This window comes from Ruditapes philippinarum, unplaced genomic scaffold, assembly GCF_026571515.1.
Source record: "Ruditapes philippinarum isolate M1 unplaced genomic scaffold, ASM2657151v2 ctg3495_1_1_1_1, whole genome shotgun sequence".
Lineage (NCBI taxonomy): Eukaryota > Metazoa > Mollusca > Bivalvia > Venerida > Veneridae > Ruditapes > Ruditapes philippinarum.
The window spans coordinates 137,760-157,628 of record NW_026853797.1 but is presented as its reverse complement, the minus strand read 5'-3'; the positions used below and the strand labels follow the sequence as shown (position 1 = coordinate 157,628).

The window sequence follows — 19,869 nt, the reverse complement described above, 5'->3', positions numbered from 1 at the left end:
ATGTACATTCAGATCTGCAAGTAGATGTTAAAATTAAAAAATAAATAAATAAGTAAATAAATAAATAAATTAATTAATTAATTATTTAATTAAAAATAAATGAATAAATATGTGATAAAAACCGTACGTCTGTAGACAGGGAATTCTTAGCAACACATTTTTTCGTGGCTGAATACATATGTAAAGTACTTAGAAAAAAGGGTTGAAAAGTAAATACAAAATGAAAACAAAGTCAATGTTCAAACACATCATAATTATCAATAAATGTATAAAACCTCTGAAAACCGGAATCCTCTGAAAACCGGACTTTTGGTTAAGTCCCGACAGGGTCCATTTAAGTGTTTTTACTGTATAATTATGTTGTTTTTTTTTCTGGTTTTTTTTCCATTTCTTTTCTAAAGGCATATTTTCCTTCAATTTACGAGCTCTTACACATGGTTTATTTTATCAATAAATAATTGTATCGTTTGATTATTTACAAACAAAACTCGCGAATATGTTTTCATTTTTGTTTTTTACAATAATCGGAACAAACGAATGCTTGATTAGTCCGCTTGCTGTATGTGATGTGCTGCTTTAAAATTAATTATCTTGTCAATGTCATAAAGGCAGTTTGTAAATGTAATTCAGGTATTACGTAGTAAACTGTTTTATTGAAAACAATTTTGAAGACTTTGAAAAAGTAACACAAGTAAAGAACATGGATCAATTCAAAACAAAATTAAACTGTCAATATCTTTAATTGCGTGGAACGTTTTATAATGAGGATTGGCAAATAATCATGTTTTTTTCATTTTTAAATTGGCATTTTATACAAATAAAACTGCAGATTCACAGTCGATAATTCTGATTAAAAATGTTTAATCACGTGGCAGTATCAGGACTTCAGGCTCAGTTGAGTGTCTAGTTTATTTCTAAGGCAGAATTCACAAGATACATACCGGCTATTTAAGTGAAAACATTTTCTATAGATGGCCTCTTTCATGCTATGTAGCATAACCAGTTTATACTTGGTGTTTGTTCCGGGTATATTAGTATCATCACAGATAACATTGTTATCGGACTTGGACGATGAGTTTGCTAATTTAATTGATGCCTATTTCGACAAACAGGCAGTTGTTCCGGTGGATACGGTCGGATCGACCATAGCAGTTACTATTGACTTTGATTTAGTTTCTGTCGTCGGTTTTGAAGACGATACCGGAAGTGCAATTATATCTGGATATCTAACAGTTAAATGGACGGAAGAACGGTTCACAATTGTCGCAGACGACATAGATGTCAGCGTGTCGGCGTCTTCTATATGGACACCACCTTTGTTAATAGTGAACTCCTTGTCGTCTGCTGCTATTGTAGGATCAGACGATGACGTAGTAAAGTTTAATCTGAATACAGCTCAAGTAATTTGGAAACCGCAAATTTATACCAAAGTCACGTGTGATTCAAACGCTTTCTTTCCATTTGATAAGCAGGAGTGTTCGATCCAAATATCTTCCCTGAATTTGGTAGATACGGAAATGACAGTCGCAGTTACACAAAGCACTATAGGAACAACGCTTTATGTAGGTAATAGCTTATGGGAACTTAAAGGATCGTCTGCAACAAGTTATAGTGTGCAATCACATCCGTACGCAGATTTCAAATTAACACTCCAGAGGAAAGCTCAGTATATGACTTTAATTATTGTTGCAACCACTGTTGTGACCAGTATGGTGCATTTGTTTGTATTATTACTCCCACAAGACACCGAGAGAGTAAATTACAGTATTACAAGCATGCTGGGCGTTCTAGTTGTGTTATTATGGGTCATCTCGTACGTTCCTTCAAATGCAAGACCGGTGTCCATTATTGTCTATTATCAATTCTCAGAGTTTCTACTCAATGTCGTTGTTATGGTGATAGCTCTTGATATCTTTAAAGTATCCACCTGCAGAACCGATTCGTGTTTCGGAAATCTCGTTCCCGTGAAAAAGGCTAAAGTAAGTTCAGAAAAGGATGACGTAATTAGACCGGAAATGACTCAAAGCACAGCTACAGCACGAGATGTCCGTGTTTCATCGATAACCTCGGCCTGGGATGACGACGAAGTATTCGAAGAGCCCACAAACGAGACAGACAAAACGGATCGTTCTAAACAAATCATACCGCCAAAATACATGTTTTTACTATTCACGAGTTTGCATATTTTATTCACAATTGCATTTTTCGTATCTCTTGGAATAAATCTGGAGTAGTGTCAAAGTGATACTTTAAAACGTTCCTGATAAAGTTTGTACAATCATGTGACTTGGTGATATATTTGTGATTCGAAAATATTTGTTTGCTTTACATGCCACTTACTTGTAGAAGGTTTCAAACGGCATCTTTTGTTTTGATTGGAATATTTACAATGCAGGCAGCAGCTGAATCGACCAATGCAACCAGTGCAGACCAATATCATCCGGGACATCCGTGCTGTGTGATCATAGTCTGCACTGTCGGCTATTTAAGTCAGTACATTTTTCGAAATTTTTCCTAAAAATAAAATGGTTTTGTTAACACTGAAAGATGGACAGGTCTACTTAAAACAAGCTAATTATATGAGCCGTGTCATGACAAAACCAACATAGTGCGTTTGCGACCAGCATGGATCCAGACCAGCCTGCGCATCCGCGCAGTCTGATCAGGATCCATGCTGTTCGCTTACAAACCCTATTACAAGAAGTGAAACTGATAGCGAACAGCATGGATCCTGATCAGACTGCGCGGATGCGCAGGCTGGTCTTGATCCATGCTGGTCGCAAACGCATTATGTTGGTTTTGTCGTATGTACCCACGGCGTGTTTTAATATCATAACTATTATTATTTTTATTATTATTGCTGTTACTGCTTTTGTTCCTATGTCTTTGTTAAAATTTTCTTACGTTTCTATTTTTGCGTTGTGTGTTTTTATTTGTTTGGGTCGTCAGACCAAACAAATAATGGTAGCGAAATTTCAGAGTCTAATGTTCTTAATTGCAAATGCCGAAAGTAGTCCACTTTTTTGAAGCGGTTACTTCCCTTTTGTATGTACACTAAAGCCGAAAAATTCAGGGGAGATCACTGCGTAAAGATGGTCAAAGACAGGCGCATCAATTTTCAAGCAAAGTAATTCCCGAATGGTCGAAGATTTCTAATATTGTTTTCTGGTATTTTCTGATCGAAAATAACTAAATACAAAGCGGACATTCAATCTCTGACACAGAAGTTTATGACAAACCTAACAACAAGTAGTTCTCAAAACAGCTTAAAACTAGCGATTTAAAAGAAAGAAATATTTTATTTTGTTACAAGTATCCAACAAATTACAACGCATTTAAAGTTAAACAATAGCGTTGGCTTATAGAATTGTCAATAAATGCACAATCACAAATTACGCGGATGAATATGATTTTATCAATGAAAATACTATTTTTAGCCATGTAGATTACCGAATACTACACAAACCGAGTAGTGGAATATATAGATTCTACATGTCGGACTGTTTGGGCGAGAGGATTTTCGCTAAAATATTTACTTCAATTTTAAACAACAGGTTTACCCTGAACAAAATACCTCGAAATTAATAAGGATTACAAACCTGAATGCAATGGAAGTTCTAAATTTAGAATGACTTGATATTATTCAGACATACTGTGTATAACTTCTCCGCGGTACAGTGGTAACGCGCTCGCTTAGTGAGAGAGAGGTCTCGAGTTCGAATCCCAGTCGAGGAAATTTTTTTTTGGTTAAATTCTTTTTTAATTGTTTTTGTTAAGGAAGTAGCCATGATTTACAAGGATAAAGTGTGGCTGTCGTAAAAAAAGTACATAAATGATTTTTTGATGCAACTCTAGTTATGCAGAATTCCGTATGTGCCTTACAAAATGAATTATAATACATAAAAATAAACTTATACAGGAAAATGCATACAGATATACAGTACGATTTAGATTGCAAAGATCAGAAAATACCAAAGAACATGAAGCCCTTTGATTCTTTATAAATATACATGCTTATAGTAAGCTTCAGGATTATTTACATCTGTGTTAAACAACAGTTAAAAGTCGTTACAAGCCCTAATTTAGAATAATATGGTTTTCTTCAGGCCGTTCACATATAAATTTAACCGTGGCTGAAGGGTTTTCGGGCTCGCTTAGTCTGGAGTTCAAATCCCAGTAAAGGTAACTTATTTTTTTAAATTGTTAAAGTCAAATAAACATTGGATTGAATATCAGTGTTGCAATTAGTCTTATAGCCAATTTACTACAATTAAAACGCTGGAAAGCATTGGTGGCACTAAACATATAATCTCACAACCTGCACCTTTCTTACATTCTGAGACCCAAACAAATTCAGCGCCTTCTGTGCTTTGATTTTTATATTTTTATTGTTGTTGTTTTTGTTATTTCTTTGTTGATGTTGTTGTTGTTTTTTTTATTATTTTATTTTGTATGTGTTTTTAGTGATCATTACATCGAAGCATTTCTACTAGCAATTTGTATCTATGATAGATTCGTGAATACTTTCCCACTTTTTAGAAAAAAATAGATCTAAATATTATCAGCTTTTGTCATTTACAAGTATTAGACTTCATTAGGTATGGAACAAAGCAATCAGCTGATAATCATTCCAGACCGCTGGGTATTGGTACGCGTTTAACTTTTGAGGCATGGAGGAGCACGTGACCTGTTTTCGGTACATGGAGGAGCATGTGATCTGGAAACCGTACATGATTGGTTAATTGACCTTTTCGAAAACCTAGCTAAATACCGTTTGCCGGTACGTTACGGATTTACCTGTAGGGAATTAGTCCGAATTACAGCTTATCAAGAACAAAAAACTATTACGTGATATTTCTAATTTTCTATAAATATTTTACCGTTTAACGTGGAAAATTTAAATAAAGGAGTGTTTGAAAATTATCAATATTTCTTTAATATGTATCTCAAATTTTACAAACAATGAATTGTTTATACTGAAAATTTACAGAATTAAAATATTCGTAGGGGCATCTGCCATAATAAATAGAGATATTTTCTGCGTAAACTTGTGTGTTTACTTTATTAAAATTTTGCTCGGAATTATTCATAAAATGGTAGGCCTATTTAATCATTTTCTTAAAAAGAAATAATTGTTTTATGTTCGACCTTCTCCGGTCTTCAACGGTCACCAGTTTCCAAAGTCCTTCTTCTATATTCAATTGTCAACTATATTCCTGATACAAACGTTTATTTATCCCCGCCCCCCCCAAAAAAAAAAATCTTGAAAATAGTTAAATGTCATTAAAATGTTCACCGCAGGAAACCATTTTACTTGTAACATAAAGGGTGTAGTTAAATACATTTTGTAGTCTATAATATTTTCATAAAGGGAGACAACTTCAAATTATAACGAGAAAAAAAGATTTTCCAGTATAATGTCCCTTTTGGTTGAAAAATGATGGATCATATTATACTTTACGTGTTTCGTTTCTATATTTCTAAATTAGGTGGACGATAACAATTTACTGTTCTTTTACAGATAAAAAATTTCTATCTTCCTTTTTTAATCCAGTCTTTTTTAATCCAGTCTCTTGACAACAGATAGGAATGTATAAATCACATTATTTTTGAGCAATATATATGTGTTGTGTTATTTTGTATTTGACTTCTAGTTTACATTAAATTGTGCTTTGGTACTTGGAATACTTTAGAACGGATGTAATTATTGTGTCTGTAAATAAGACATGAATTAGAAAATGAGAAAGAAGCAAATGATATACATATGCCATGTAATATAGTCAGGATGTTTTTTTTTATGTTTTTGTTTGTTTTGGTATTTTTTTTTTTTAATTTCTAGATTTCAATGGAAACAAATCATTGAGATTATTATCATAAAATTTCTTAACTCAAATTAAATCACACAGAATAAGTGTGAATCTATTTTTCTATTTTGCTGTAACACAAAAATATATTTGTTTTAACACTTAAAGATCTGTTAAACTTGGTAATTTCTTGATCACTCTTGAAAAATGAAACATTCAATTAAGAAAAAAAAACACTAAATTCTATTGTTTTGTTATCGTCTTATTAGTACTGATGGAAAATGATATGCAATAAACCTATTTATATGCTTGAAAATTGGTATTAGTTAATTTCCCCTCACTTGTTTTCCTAAACATCTGATACCCATCCTTTATACAGTAGAACCGGACTTGTTGACGGGATAAATTGTCCGCTCTCGTTTTGTCGCAATAATTTACCCATATAGCATTGAATTTTAACCGAGGCCAGTAAAAATCAATAATCTTATTCTCCTGTTTTGGCCCTCCAATGTCTCCATAGTTTTGTCGTCGAAATGTTTAGTCATTGCGACAAAATAGCTGGAAATATGGCCAATTTACAGGGCAGACTTTTTACCAGATAGATGATACTTCACCTCAAGTCCGTGCTGATTCTTAGAGTTAGGGTTGCCATTGTTTATTGCATAATACGATGTATAAACGTTGTTACATACCTCTTGCACTGCTTAAGATATATGAGGATCATATGGTCAAATGATTATTTGGATGAAAAGTCTTGCAGAAAAATGTAAAGTTGTGCTCTCTCAATCATTTTGGTCCCGTGAAGATTGAAAGTATAGAAATGTAAAATGTAAAAAAAAAATGGAATATTTAAATGTGTGATTGTAGGCTATACTTTGTTAATACATGTATTCAATGGGCTGGTAATTTTACCAAATTTAATTGTAATTATGCCCATATAAAAATTAAGAACACAATCAATTGTGATATTTTTATTCCAGTTGAATAAAGTTCTTTCCTATCGTCTGTAAACATTCTTTTGATAAAAATAATATCAAAAAAACATTCCGAGCATATCAAAGCTGTTCGCCACCGTGATCTCAAATTGTCATGTCAAAAGATCTACAAAAAAACAGTAGCTCCATCAAAACTGTGCAAAAATATTTCTATCTTTCCTGCAAAAGAATGATATGCAAAACCATCTCGTAAGAAACCATCAAATCATTTTACCCACAGTTCAGCCGATTCAATTATTACCTCACCAGGTACAATGTGCCAGGATAGGTCTCCAGCGTAAGTCTTTCGTTCGTCGGTTACCTTTCTTTTCACATTCCATGCCGTGCACAAGATACGTACATTATGGCCTTAGCCCAGATTCATGTGTCACTCATTTTGTATGTACTTACTGATACAGGAAAAATCTTAAGAACCTTCTTGTAAGCTTAAAAATTCTTTCTGTTTGAAACCATATTTGGTATTCATTGTTTAGTGGTTACATTCTAGGGGGTGTTTGAATTGTGCCCCTTTGTTCAAAATTGGCTCCAGGAATGGGAAAATTACTTGACAATTGTGTACTGTATACAAAACCACCAGTGACAAAACTTATCAAATTGTTTTTGTTTGAAACATCATGGTCTTAAAAATAAGACTTAAATAATTATATGGCATCAAGCTTTAACTAGTGGAAATATTTGTACTGGTGTAAAAAAATGGCTCAGTATTGGGATCTGACTTATACAGGACAGAAAGCTAAGACTTGGTCAGTTGGCAGACTAGCCCATAACATACACGTACACGTATAAGCTAAAATACCTCTACATAGTTATATAAGAATTTGTATTACCCATTTACATCATTCCTACAATACAATCAAGTTTTGACCTACTAACATTAACATTGATGTTTTTATCAGTACTTTTACAGTACATATATATGCATAAGCAGATAAAACGCCGAGCGTCATAAATAATTGATAAATCTGTGTCATAAAGCACACCAACTTTTGTAACCTTCATTGTCTAATCAAGATGTAAAATGTTTTTGTCCCATTTTTTATCGTCCCATTAATACATCATATATTTAAACACTGACCTTCATTAATCATAATATAACCTACCTTTATAAGTGAGTTGAATCTCGATTACAAATTTGCAATGGATATAAGTTTTATTCTAGTCTTTCTTGGTGTTTTTCTCTTATCTTTTATACTGGTGTCAAAAAAGAAAGAAAATCTCCCGCCAGGATATTACGGGTTTCCGGTTATAGGATCATGGAACTTGTTGCGAAAACTTCCGGGCAGAAGACCACATTTGGTGTTTTACGAAGAGTCGAAACGTTTCGGCAATATATTCCGATTTTATCTTGGTCAGCAGTTAGTTGTAGTTCTCTCAGGTTTTGATATCATCAATGAAGCTCTTGTAAAGAAGGCAGAGGTGTTCAGTGACAGACTTAAGGGTACAAATGCCTTACTTCCGAAATCAGACGACGAAGCAGGTAAATTTCCATATTGAATCTTCTCATGTGCAATCGATCGTAAAAAATCGGGCATGTCCGTTATTCACCGTAGGTAATATTTACTAAGAATGCAATGGGTTTTCAAGTTTTGAAACATGCTTCTCCTTATCATATTACCACTTTTTCAATTTCTATTTGACGCGTAAAAGATGCGGAATATGTCGACTTTTCACGAACTACATGCCTAGATACCTTCACTTACGCAAGAAATTGCTTACTTCTGCATATGCCAGAGGTACCGTTCGAATGATCGTAAGAAGGATTTCATGATCAATCACAACAAAAGTGACCTGCTTTAATCTTAAAGCGAGATTGTCATAAACATTGCCTTAATGAATGGACATATTCAAAATTTTAAAATAACATACAAACCAACTTTACTGGAGAAAATACGGACTGGCATTATAAACTTTTCATGACCCGGTAGCCAATTTGTCAAATTTGCAATTGAACTAAGTGTAAACAACTACACGTCCCGTCCCTTGATAATGGTTCTACTTTTTAAATCATGTGTACACAGTTAGATCTAGTAAAACAACAACAATTTTGAGGGCATATCAATATGTTGAATGTCACATCTTGATTCAGGTGTGATATTTTGTCGATATAACTCAGCATGGAGGGAGGCTCGACGATTTTCACTTCAAGCCCTTCGAGATTTCGGCGTCGGTAAAACGTCAATCGAGGAACGCATCATAATTGAGACCGAAGCTGTAACGTCAAAACTGACGTCAATAAATGGAAAGCCGACGGCAATTGACGGACTGATGCAGAAGCTCGTGGGCAATGTCATTTACAGTATCATATTTGGTAAAAGGTATTTATTGAAAATAACGATAAATCTTTTTGTTGTTAGTTATTACTACATTTTAAAGTTTCCAACTTTTCAACATGTAACACTGGGACAGTAGGCCTATAGGATGCGGTACAGCCTGGCTCTTTTCAATTGACAGTGGCTAATTACGTTTGGTTCCAGTGGTTTAAGGACTGATATTTTATATCAAAAACAAGTATGATAAAACATGGCTATCATACCCCCCCCAACTGGTTTGCTAAAGGGAATTCTCTTTCAAAAAAATGGAATAAATGTATGATTGTGACACAGAGAAAAATAAAAGCATGACATTAAATGTTTAACTTGGCAAATGATTAAGGAATAGAAACTCACATAACTGAAATTTGGTTTATTGTACATGTACTTTGTAGATAATTAGAGGTAATATTTTAATGCAAGTTCATGCGTCTTGTTGTAATAAAAAGTCATGAGCATGCATAAGACACAAGTTGACGATTTTATTATTTAAAACTTACCAGATTTTTTCCTAAACAGTTGATAAATGTTTTAAAATATATTTAGATTAGATAATCTTAAAAGATAAATCAGGCCGTAGTTGAAAAAGATATGACAAAATATTATGTGTAAAGTTATTTATATCGTCATTATCTTCGTCAGGTACGAATACGATGACCCCAACTCTGATAAAGTCAGGAATATGTCAAATGTACTAGTATCAGGACCAGGACCGCTAACTCCGTCAAACTATATGCCAAAGTTCATCAGTAGATTCTTGAATAAACAGGTAATTTACCGACTGAAGATTCAACCATTAACAGAATTGATTAAAAATGAAAAAAAAGTATTTGGAATAAAGTATTGTATAATAATGTGTGAAATAAAACCAACATAGAAGTTGGTTTTTCTTTCTGTTTATGTACATGTATTTATGCACTTCCGTTGAGTATCTCTGCAACGCCCTCCTGAAAAATCTAGTTTTTTCTGTTGTTTTTGTATGTTTTTCGGAAGTGGCAAGTACAGCAGCTGTCCCGTTCCTGAGGCTACCCTGCATCGTTGACATACTTGGTAAAGAGACAAATATTTTTTTGTTATTGGTGGAGCAGATGATTAAACGTGCGATCCCTCTATTACTATCAATGTCTTAACTGCATCACTAGCTTTTATAATTCGTTACGATTGACAAACGCCACAAAAAAACAACTTGGAAAATTTTAAAACTTCGTTACCAATACATTTTACTGGCCCTGTATTAACGATTTTTGTGCTATATATGACCCTTATATACATGATGGTAATGTTATATTGACTTAAAACCATTTATAAAAAAGTAGGGAATATAAGAATTTAAAATACTGCAAACAACCTTAAATTCAAAATAGCCTACGTTTCTCATCTTGTTCGCAAAACAAGATTTTAAATTTGCAAGAAAATATGTTCAATTTAAAACTCAGGGTGTGGAGTTAGAAGTGAAGCGAACAGCTTCTGTTAAAGCTATAAGGAAGTATATATATGAGCTAATAGATGAACACGAGGCTACGTTCGATGAGGACAACATCCGTGATTTTGTAGATCTCTATATAAAAACGTCACGACTCAAAGATGAGAGCGTTAAGAAAATCATAACAAGTAAGTAAAGTAGTTACATATGTATACACCATTTCACACCGGCCTACGCAATTCTACAGTGTCCCGTCGTCCCAATGTCATGTTGTCCCGCTGTCATTTGGACACATTTCAACCTTCATCTATTTCTTTCATTTCAAATTTTTATGGTCTGTGCCATGTATATGGAAAGTTTTAAATATTTTACGTATTTTCGAAGGTAGTGTTAGATCCATCCAAAAACTTACCATTAGTTCTTTAGAATAAAAGGTGAAAAGCATAATTTAAGAACTATGACCTTTAGTCCCACTGGAAGTACTATCATAAATTGCATATGAAGTATTAAGTAACAAGACTTTGTGATTCTAAATAATTACTGTAACGTTATAGACAGGACTGATTTTGAGAATTTGGTCCCTATAAAGATGCTAGAGGCATTTTTGAAGTACCAAAGGTGGTATCTTGGTTTATTTTACCTATTTAAGGTATGCTGAATCCGATAAAGGTGGATACCAATTGAAAAAACTTGATCTTGACCATTGAAATGGCCATTTAAAATGACCACTAAAATGTCCGCCAAATTTCTTATTATTAAATGGATGATAATCAAAGAAAGGAAAAAGCCTGAAATTTTTTGTCTCAATGCATGTTTAGGTAAAACCAAAAAATTAGACACCAAAAACAGAATTAAAAAGCACAAAACAATCCAGTATGGCCGAAAAATCCAAGATGGCAGACATTTTTTCTATAGGCTAATATAATGTAATATAGAAGTAATATTAAAGATAGTACTGAAAATTTTAAGGCATTTAAAACATATTTAGGGTTTACGCAGCGAAACACTACACTCTTTCCTGCCCTATATGCTAGATTTTAATCTGGCACTCTAAATGCAAGCATATAGAGTGGCTACCTCGGAATGCCTTCAGCGTCAAGATGTGTGAGGGGGTTAAAACGTGTACCACTTAAGAAGCATGCAAAAAAAATATACATTAATTAAAGGCAGTTTTTTCTCTGAGTACTCTTGGGTTTTGGTGTTTTTTTCTTCTGTTATCGGTCGTCGTCTTCGTTCTTTTGTTATTGATCCTCGTCGCAGTTCTCTTGTTGCCAGTTCTTCTGTTATTGGTCGTGATCTTCGTTCTTCTATAATCGTCCTGGTCTCCAGTTCTTTTGTTGTTAGATGTTCTGTTATCCGTTCTCGTCTCATTCTTCCTGTAATCAGAGTCCTGGTCTCCGTTTTCTTGTTGTCAATTTTTTCTGTCATAGGTACCCCTCTCTGTTATCGATCCCCGTCTCCATTCTTCCTTTCGCTCAATCCTGTCTGTGGTGTTATTTTGTTATCGGTCCTGGTCTCTATTTTTTGTTATCAATCCTCGTCTCCGTTGTCTTGTTGTCAGTTCTTCTGTTATCGGTCCCCGTCTCTGTTATCGATCACCGATACCATTCTTCTGGAATCAGTCATCGTCTATGTTCTTCTGTTATCGGTCCCTACTTCTGTTTTTCTGTTATCGGTCGACGTCTCTGTTTGGTTGTTGTCAGTTCTTCTGTTATCGGTTCTCGTCTTTGTTGTCAGTTCTTCTGTTATCGGTTCCTGTCTCTGTTCTTATGTTATCGGTCCTCGACTCTGTTCGCTTGTTGTCAGTTCTTGTCTCCGTTTTCCTTCTGTTATCGGTCGTCGTCTTCGGTCTTGTACTTTCGGTACTTGTTTCCTGTTCCGTTAAGGTCTTCTCTTGTTTCTATAGTTTCCGTCATTCTGTGTCTATGTTCTGGTTATGTCAATCTCGTAGTCATTTTTATTCGTTCAGTGGAGTAGCGGTGGAATCGAACTCACGACCCTTGATTTGTAGGCAGACAGTGTTACCCACTGCACCATAGCGCCCGCTCTGAATAATAAACCATTTTTTGAAAATCCTTTATACATTAAATACTATTTCAATGGCTAACAAAGGGTTATTACAATTATATTTTTAACACCTCTACTATTGTAGCCTACCCCACGGTGACTTTTTTATATGGTCAAGAAAATATTACTCGATTTACAACAAATAATTTTTTATAGATAACTTTTGCTGTTACTTTTAGATATCCTATTTTATTTTTTATTTTATTTTTGGGGGAGGGGGGTAGGAGGGGGATGCAGTATATATTTTAAACACTTTTTTGTCTCGGTTTGTGTTGTGTTTATGGCATTGAAATGACATTTTTTTTTGACATTTAAAAATTATTTTTAAATATTCATTTTAAAGACATAAATACCATAATAAGTGCAAAACATATGAACAACTTAAAAAAATATCATAGCTACAAAAATAATGTTGAAAATTACGGAACACCTTAAAGTGATATTTTCCACACTTTCTCCCGGAATTGAATTCGTTTTACGACGATAATACATTCCAATTAGAAATATTATTTCGTTTTAACGAAATATAAAATCTTAATTATGATATATTGATTCGTTATTACGAAATATTATTTCGTAATTATGGAATATTAATTTGTTATTACGAAATATTTATTCTTTGGTAATATTTATAAACTAAGCTTATTGTTAAATATAAGTCAAATAAAAAACATAAAAAGTGATTTTTTTCAATCTTATTATTATACCTTAACGCGCTAGTAAAACATTACTCTATATACTGTTAATTGAGCCATTAGGCATTATAATCGCTATAGTTTGGTGGCCAATCTCATTCAAATCTGATCATATTAAATAATCGATTTGATTTTGACAAGAATAATTAATTGCAGCATTTGTAAATCATTGTAGTTTTTTAATGACCCTATTTTAGAATTTTTAAAGCGGCCATTTTGAATTGAACTTTGAAGGACAAGGTCAATTTATTTTCTTTGTATCCACCCTCATCGTCTTCAACATACCCATATTGTTAAAAACACTCAAGATCATAACTTGTACTATAAAATGCCTCTAGCATTCATATTTTCTTAAAATCAGTCCTGTCTATTAGTATACTAGCTACTTGTGAAAATATAAATTTTCAGTATGCTGTCTTGTTAAAATCATATCTATCTACATATCCGAGTATAGGACCTCTAGATCATAAATCTAGATTTATCAGAACTTATATTCAATCTGTCTCTTTACATCATAATTTACCATTTTAATTGGTAATATTATAAGTTCTATTTTATATGATTTATCAGAAGGCAACATGTTTCGTGTGATAGTCGATCTGTTTATAGCTGGATCAGAGACAACATCTTCCACTCTAGACTGGGCGTTTTTTTTTATGACCGAGAAACCTGAATGTTCAACGAAAATGTCAGCAGGAAATTGAACAGGTTCTTGTTTACTTTACTTTGTCGTTTGGTTTTACGTCACACCAACACAATTTAAGTCATATGGCTTCAAAACAGGACAGATAATTTGGCTAATTCGGGTTTTAAAAATGTTGAGCAACACCAGAAGTCAAAACCACAACATCTGCTGGATCTAAGTGATACATAGACTCAAGTTATTCGAACCCCCATAAAGTCGCCTCTTACTATTCACTCAGGGATAAATGTATAGCTGCAATTCTGATTCTTCAACCCTTGATTGGCAACCCCTCAGCCATAAGAGGGAAGTTTAAAACCACCACACTCGACTACTCGATTCTAGAGGGAGACGGACTTACAAATTTACAAAAACAAAAACACGAAAAAACAAATTTGCCAACATCAGACGGGAATGAATTCTTTCTGCTATACTTTCTTGACCAGATAATTGTTGTTTGAAATCGTTGATTGACCAATGATTCTGTCATACCATTGCATCAGATTGTTATTTTTAAGCTATTTGGAGACAAGGTCATCGAGTACTCTGAACGTAACAAGCTGGTTTATGTAAACGCTACACTTATGGAAATTCAAAGAATTTCGGCAATAGGTATGTTTTGCAACACAGGTAATCCGTCTAACTGCGCCTTTTTCAGAGTAAAAATGTGCCTTAATAGTCCGCATAAATAAAATATAGAACAGAATATTCAAAGTCACGGACGTTGCCTCGGTTAAAAACGACATACGGCACTTTTTGTCTTACCTGGGAAAAAATGTGATGCTTTTCTTATACTGCTGCAATTGTATTTAATTATACACTGTATATCATTTTTAATATTGGTTAACACATATATTTGAACCTACGAGACTTGGAAATCTTAAATACTTTTCATGGTTTGAAACCATTCTTAATTATCCAGATCTCGTCAAGTAAACTTGCATCTGTCTTACTAGTAAGTCCCGAAAGTAAAAAGAAAAAACAAAAAACACACATCAATACAATATTCAATCATAATCAAAAATAAAAAACACATTATTTTATTATTTGAGGTAAACGTGTGTTCTTTTTTTACATTCACATTAACACTGTACTTTCCAGTTCCTCTGGAATGTACCCCACGTAACAAGCGCCGATACGACACTGAAGCGGTTACGACATTCCAAAAAAGGGAACACTGGTTTTTCCTACTCTTTACCTCGGGTCAGTATGGATGAAAAATATTTTCCAAATTTCCAGCCCAGTTTCTTGTCCTGAACGATTCATTGACAAGAATGGGTCTGTTAATAAAAGGAATGCAGCGAATTATCCCCATTTTCCACAGGTGATCTCGTACCCTTTAATAATGAAAAACCGTTCACCATTGAAATGATGTTTAAATTTGTTATTGATTTTTCATGTACATGTATATAAATTTTGGGCTGAATAGATATTAAAGAACGCTCTTTTTCATTTCAGGGAATGGTTGTAGGAATTTTAATTGCAGTAAACTAAAAAAAACAAGTTTCTCAATTTCATTAAAAGCCTTACTCATCAGATCTGGACGACAACCGGCACAAGGTCATCATTTGTTGACCTTTCTGCCCAACCTAATCAGGTTGCACCAGGGTAACTAGACCGTAGGAAATCGTGTTTTTTTTTGGTAAGCCTTTAGTTTAATTTCAGCGAAGTTTAAGATTTTCAATGCCAAACAGTGTCAAATTCAAAGAAGTTTTTCTAAAATTAAAACGAAACAGATAAATTCAAAATCATTTATTTTTCAGGACCTCGGGAAATTGTCTAGGCCGAACCTGCGCTCGGATGGAGCTATTTTACTGGTATTTGTTAACCTTTTTACAAACGATTTACATTTAAAAAGGGAAAGGTCTGGATATTTTACACGATCCTAAAGCCTAAAAAAAAATCAGATTTACTAATGGCGCCAGCACCCGTATAAACTTGAGGGGCAATTAAAAACAGTGAAAAAATGTTTTTTGAAGTTAGGTCTGGAGCTTAAGCCCCCTTTGTTTACAACTTTATAAGAATAAATTTGATATGGATGGGGAATTTTTAAAGTAGCCATTCATTAGACACCGGAGTATTATTGCGTGCATTTCCTTTTTATTTAGTTTATTTAGATACGATTTTTTTACTCCTCAAAATATACAGAGGAGGTTTAATATATTAACCATTTTTCATTTTATCTCAGGCAGGTTATTTTGGTATTGCCAATAGCATAGAAGAAATATACAGTACAATTTTCCTCCCCTTTAAATTTAAAATTAAAAATTTTGCTTAAAAACAAAAACTTTTATAAAATTTTTTTCGAAATGCATCCCCAAAAGTTTAAAATTTTTTAAATTTTTTATAACCCCGGTTTAAAGTGATTCCATAAAAAATTTAATTTAAAATCCCCGTGTAAATGAAAAAAAAAATAAATTTAAAGGGTTTTTCTCAATTTTGCAAAAATTTTTAAAATTTTTTTTTCATTTTTTTATATCCCAACCCTGTAGTCAAACAAGACTACCCAAATACAATGCTGCAATTTCGGGCCCACAAATACGCTCAATTTTGGGAAAAAATTTTTTTAGTCACTTAAAAAAAGATAAATAAAAATTTCCCATGATTTCCCTTTAAAAACCCGGGCCCAAAATTTAAATCTTTCTTTTTTCCCAAATCGCCCTTTTAAATCGTTAAAAAATTTTTTGCACGATTTGTTTACAATACGGACAAATGTCAACTTTTTTATTCCTTTCCGGGCCTGTCATCAATAAAACATTGAACACCAATTAGTATTGAAGACGGTTCTAAAACCTATTACGCTATCTTTAAACCCAAAAAGCGAACAATTCATTTTTAAAAAAAAAAAGACTGTGCCAGGCCTTTGTTGGGGGTGTTAAAAACATTTTTAGTCACTTTGGATGAAATTTCTAATTAAAAATTCACAAATTAAAACTCCGAGATGATTTTAAAAAAAAGGCCCGATGTGGTTCCGCATTGAATTTAAAGAATCTTTGTCTTTTATCGTAGAGTGTCACTTATATGGGATACAGGAACTTTTATAATCTAAACCAATTTTCAATCGTTTCACCGACGGAGCCTTTATTTAACAAACTTGGGATCACATGATTTTGATATTCTTAAACATAATAAGATGTTTTTTAGCATATATTTTTAATATAAGTAGATAGCCAAACACCTAGAACTAACTCTTGCCGGTTTTAAAAAATTATCCATTTCACCAGATTATGGCCGCCTAGTCCGGAGTTAGGACAAACCGCTTGGGCTGGACCTCTCTTGTGACTTAGGCGGTCTTACGAAACAAGCAGTCAGTGGAAAATCAAAATTACTAAAACCCACTATTCCATATTGTCACTGTTTCTTTCTTGAAATTTTTCATATAACCTTTAACATTTATTTTCGGAGACCCGCAAGGGACACGGGCAGATGGGCAATCACTGTTTGTTTCAACATATTTTAGTTCCTTTTAAATGTTCCCGCGGAAAAAAATTTCAAAAAATTTGAGCTTGCGAATGGCTTCTATTCACTTAGGATCCCAGTTGTTAACTCTTTCCTATTCGCACCCCAAGCGTAATTTTTGTCTCATTCTAAAACCATGTCTTTCATTTTGATGTGGTATGCCGTTAGACATTTCACCCTGGTCCTTCTTTAAAAGCTAAAACTTTGGAATTATATATTTCCCCAACATGAAATTCCAGCAAAGAGTTGGGCCACGAGAATTTCGTAACACGCTACCGGACTGGTCTAAGAAAGGTCTTCGAGTTACTTCATCATAGCCCAAGATAGCATTTCAGGCCAGACCATTTACATCAGTCTTACATACAATTCTCAGCCTGAACATCACCAATTTTTCCTGAAATTTTGACAGAATTTTCCACCCAGAGAGGCATCAAAAACCCCCGTCAAAACAATCGATTTCAGATATCTTTAAATCATTATTAAAATCATTTACCGTTATGCTTTCAACATTTGCAACCACTTTGACAGCAGAGTCACACTCGCTGTTTAAAACATTGAACAGTTTAGAGGAATCTCCCTGAATCATGCGAGTATTCTTTTCTACATTTAAAAAAACAAACGTTTCCTTTTTGTTAAAATTACCAGAAATATTGGTTTTATTTTGGGGCCGCCTACTCAGCACATAGACCATATTTTGGGAATAATAGCTTCCCAAACCATGCGCGACACTATAACTGCTTTTGGCTAGATTTGATAGGGAAATTCCATTAGTCCATTAATCTTCTTTAATATTAATCTTTATTTTATTATCATCGTTCAATGTTTCGGGTACAAAAATTCATATCAAATCGTTTAATGCAAAAGTAAGTCATTTTCCTTTTGAATTGTCTTAGATTAATCTCTTCGTTTAGTCACAAAACACTTTTTAAAAAAATCGACCATTTACAACAAAAGTCGACTACAACAGGTCAAGTCTTAAAAACATTCAAAAACTTATGGAAAAAAAAATATGCCGAGACGGGACAAACATCGATTATTTTACATTCCTGAATAGTAAACCCCTATTGGGTGACTGATTTGGTACACTTTTGCGCGTTGCGTTGTTGATAGCGATAACACAAACCTTTATCATTATCTCCTTTTCGTCTTGTCGCTAAGCGAAACGGGTCAAACGACGCGTTTCATGTCGCACTGTCGTCTTTTATCCTGGTCGCTATCGAACTTATCGATCCATTCGATATATAACAATTTCTCGATTTAGACTAGCGGACAATTGACATCGATGCCACAAACAACGTGTCGTTTGACGTACATCGTTAGTGACAGGACGACTCAAGACGACAGTTCCACAAGGCGACGTTTGGCCCGTTTCGCCTAGCGACATCACGTCGCACAAAAGTGTTCCAAATCAGTAACCCCACCAACAACCAGTTTAAACCTTACGGTAGGGGTAAACTGATACTCTTTTTGAAAATAAAAGGATTCGTAATTATGCATTGGATCACACGCAGCCAACAACTATACAGTAAAATATATACATCTTATTGTTTACTTTTACTACCAATGGGTTACATTGACAAAATCGCTACTGGACATTAAGGATCTTCTATCATCATGATTACATTTTTTAGTTCAAACAAATTTTGACGAAACACCAAATTGTCTGAAGTTGTAAAAAGGAACTCCACTGAAGTCTTAAAGCTATAAAATATGTAATTTGAATTTCTTACATATATTAACTGGAGAAAGATATGCAAATGATAATTAAGACAAACATTCGCAAAAAGTGAAAAATTCGTTTTTTTTTGTGCTATCCTTGCCCGATTTGAGGGGAAAAAGCAATGCAACGCTTTTTGCATTTTTAAGTGAGTTTTGTCAACAATTGAAATAATCATTTCTTGAAAAAAAAAAGAAGCGAGCGAATTAATTTATTAGATTAGATTAGCTTTGTTTTCATTTTCAGAATTAAAAAAAAGAAGAATCTACATGTATGTCAAATCCATATTGTTCTCTGTCAAACCTTCATTTTCAGTTTATCCGAAGCCCAAAACTCCCATATCAAATTCATTATTATACTGTAAGTAATTGTACTTGCCGACATAATTCAGTGTAAACTACACAGTGTCCCGTAAGGGGCTTGTATGGCATTGTTAAAACGACGGTGTCCCCGTCAGGAACATCGTGACACTATACATATTAACTCGAAACTTTTTCATTTCGGTGTTTCGTTACTTCGACTTCTAACCATCGTAATTTTCGTGTTGTCGTTTTTTCGAGTTATGCGTGTTGTCACGATTTGGCCCCAAACAAGGCAACCGTATCATATTTTATTTCTGCTTTATATAAACATTTTTTGAAAATTTTCGTTAAAAACTAATGAACGGTTAAGGGGAAACAAGCCCATTAAAGATATTTAGCGTGGCTACGTTTATTTG

At 33.7% G+C, this 19,869-nt stretch overlaps 2 protein-coding genes across 2 annotated transcripts; both read left to right on the top strand.

Moving 5' to 3' along the window:
- The first annotated feature begins 971 nt into the window (after positions 1–971).
- LOC132737915 (acetylcholine receptor subunit beta-type unc-29-like) lies at positions 972–2,234 on the top strand. The gene has a single exon (XM_060725288.1). The coding sequence runs from the start codon at positions 972–974 to the stop codon at positions 2,232–2,234; it is 1,263 nt and encodes a 420-aa protein (XP_060581271.1).
- A 5,658-nt stretch (positions 2,235–7,892) lies between these two features.
- LOC132737913 (cytochrome P450 2B4-like) lies at positions 7,893–15,192 on the top strand. Its single transcript, XM_060725287.1, has 7 exons — positions 7,893–8,276; positions 8,886–9,114; positions 9,751–9,877; positions 10,545–10,719; positions 13,864–13,994; positions 14,494–14,605; positions 15,077–15,192. Exons 1-7 carry the CDS (start codon positions 7,937–7,939, stop codon positions 15,190–15,192), a joined length of 1,230 nt encoding a protein of 409 aa, XP_060581270.1. The 5' UTR covers positions 7,893–7,936.
- The last annotated feature ends 4,677 nt before the right edge of the window (positions 15,193–19,869 follow it).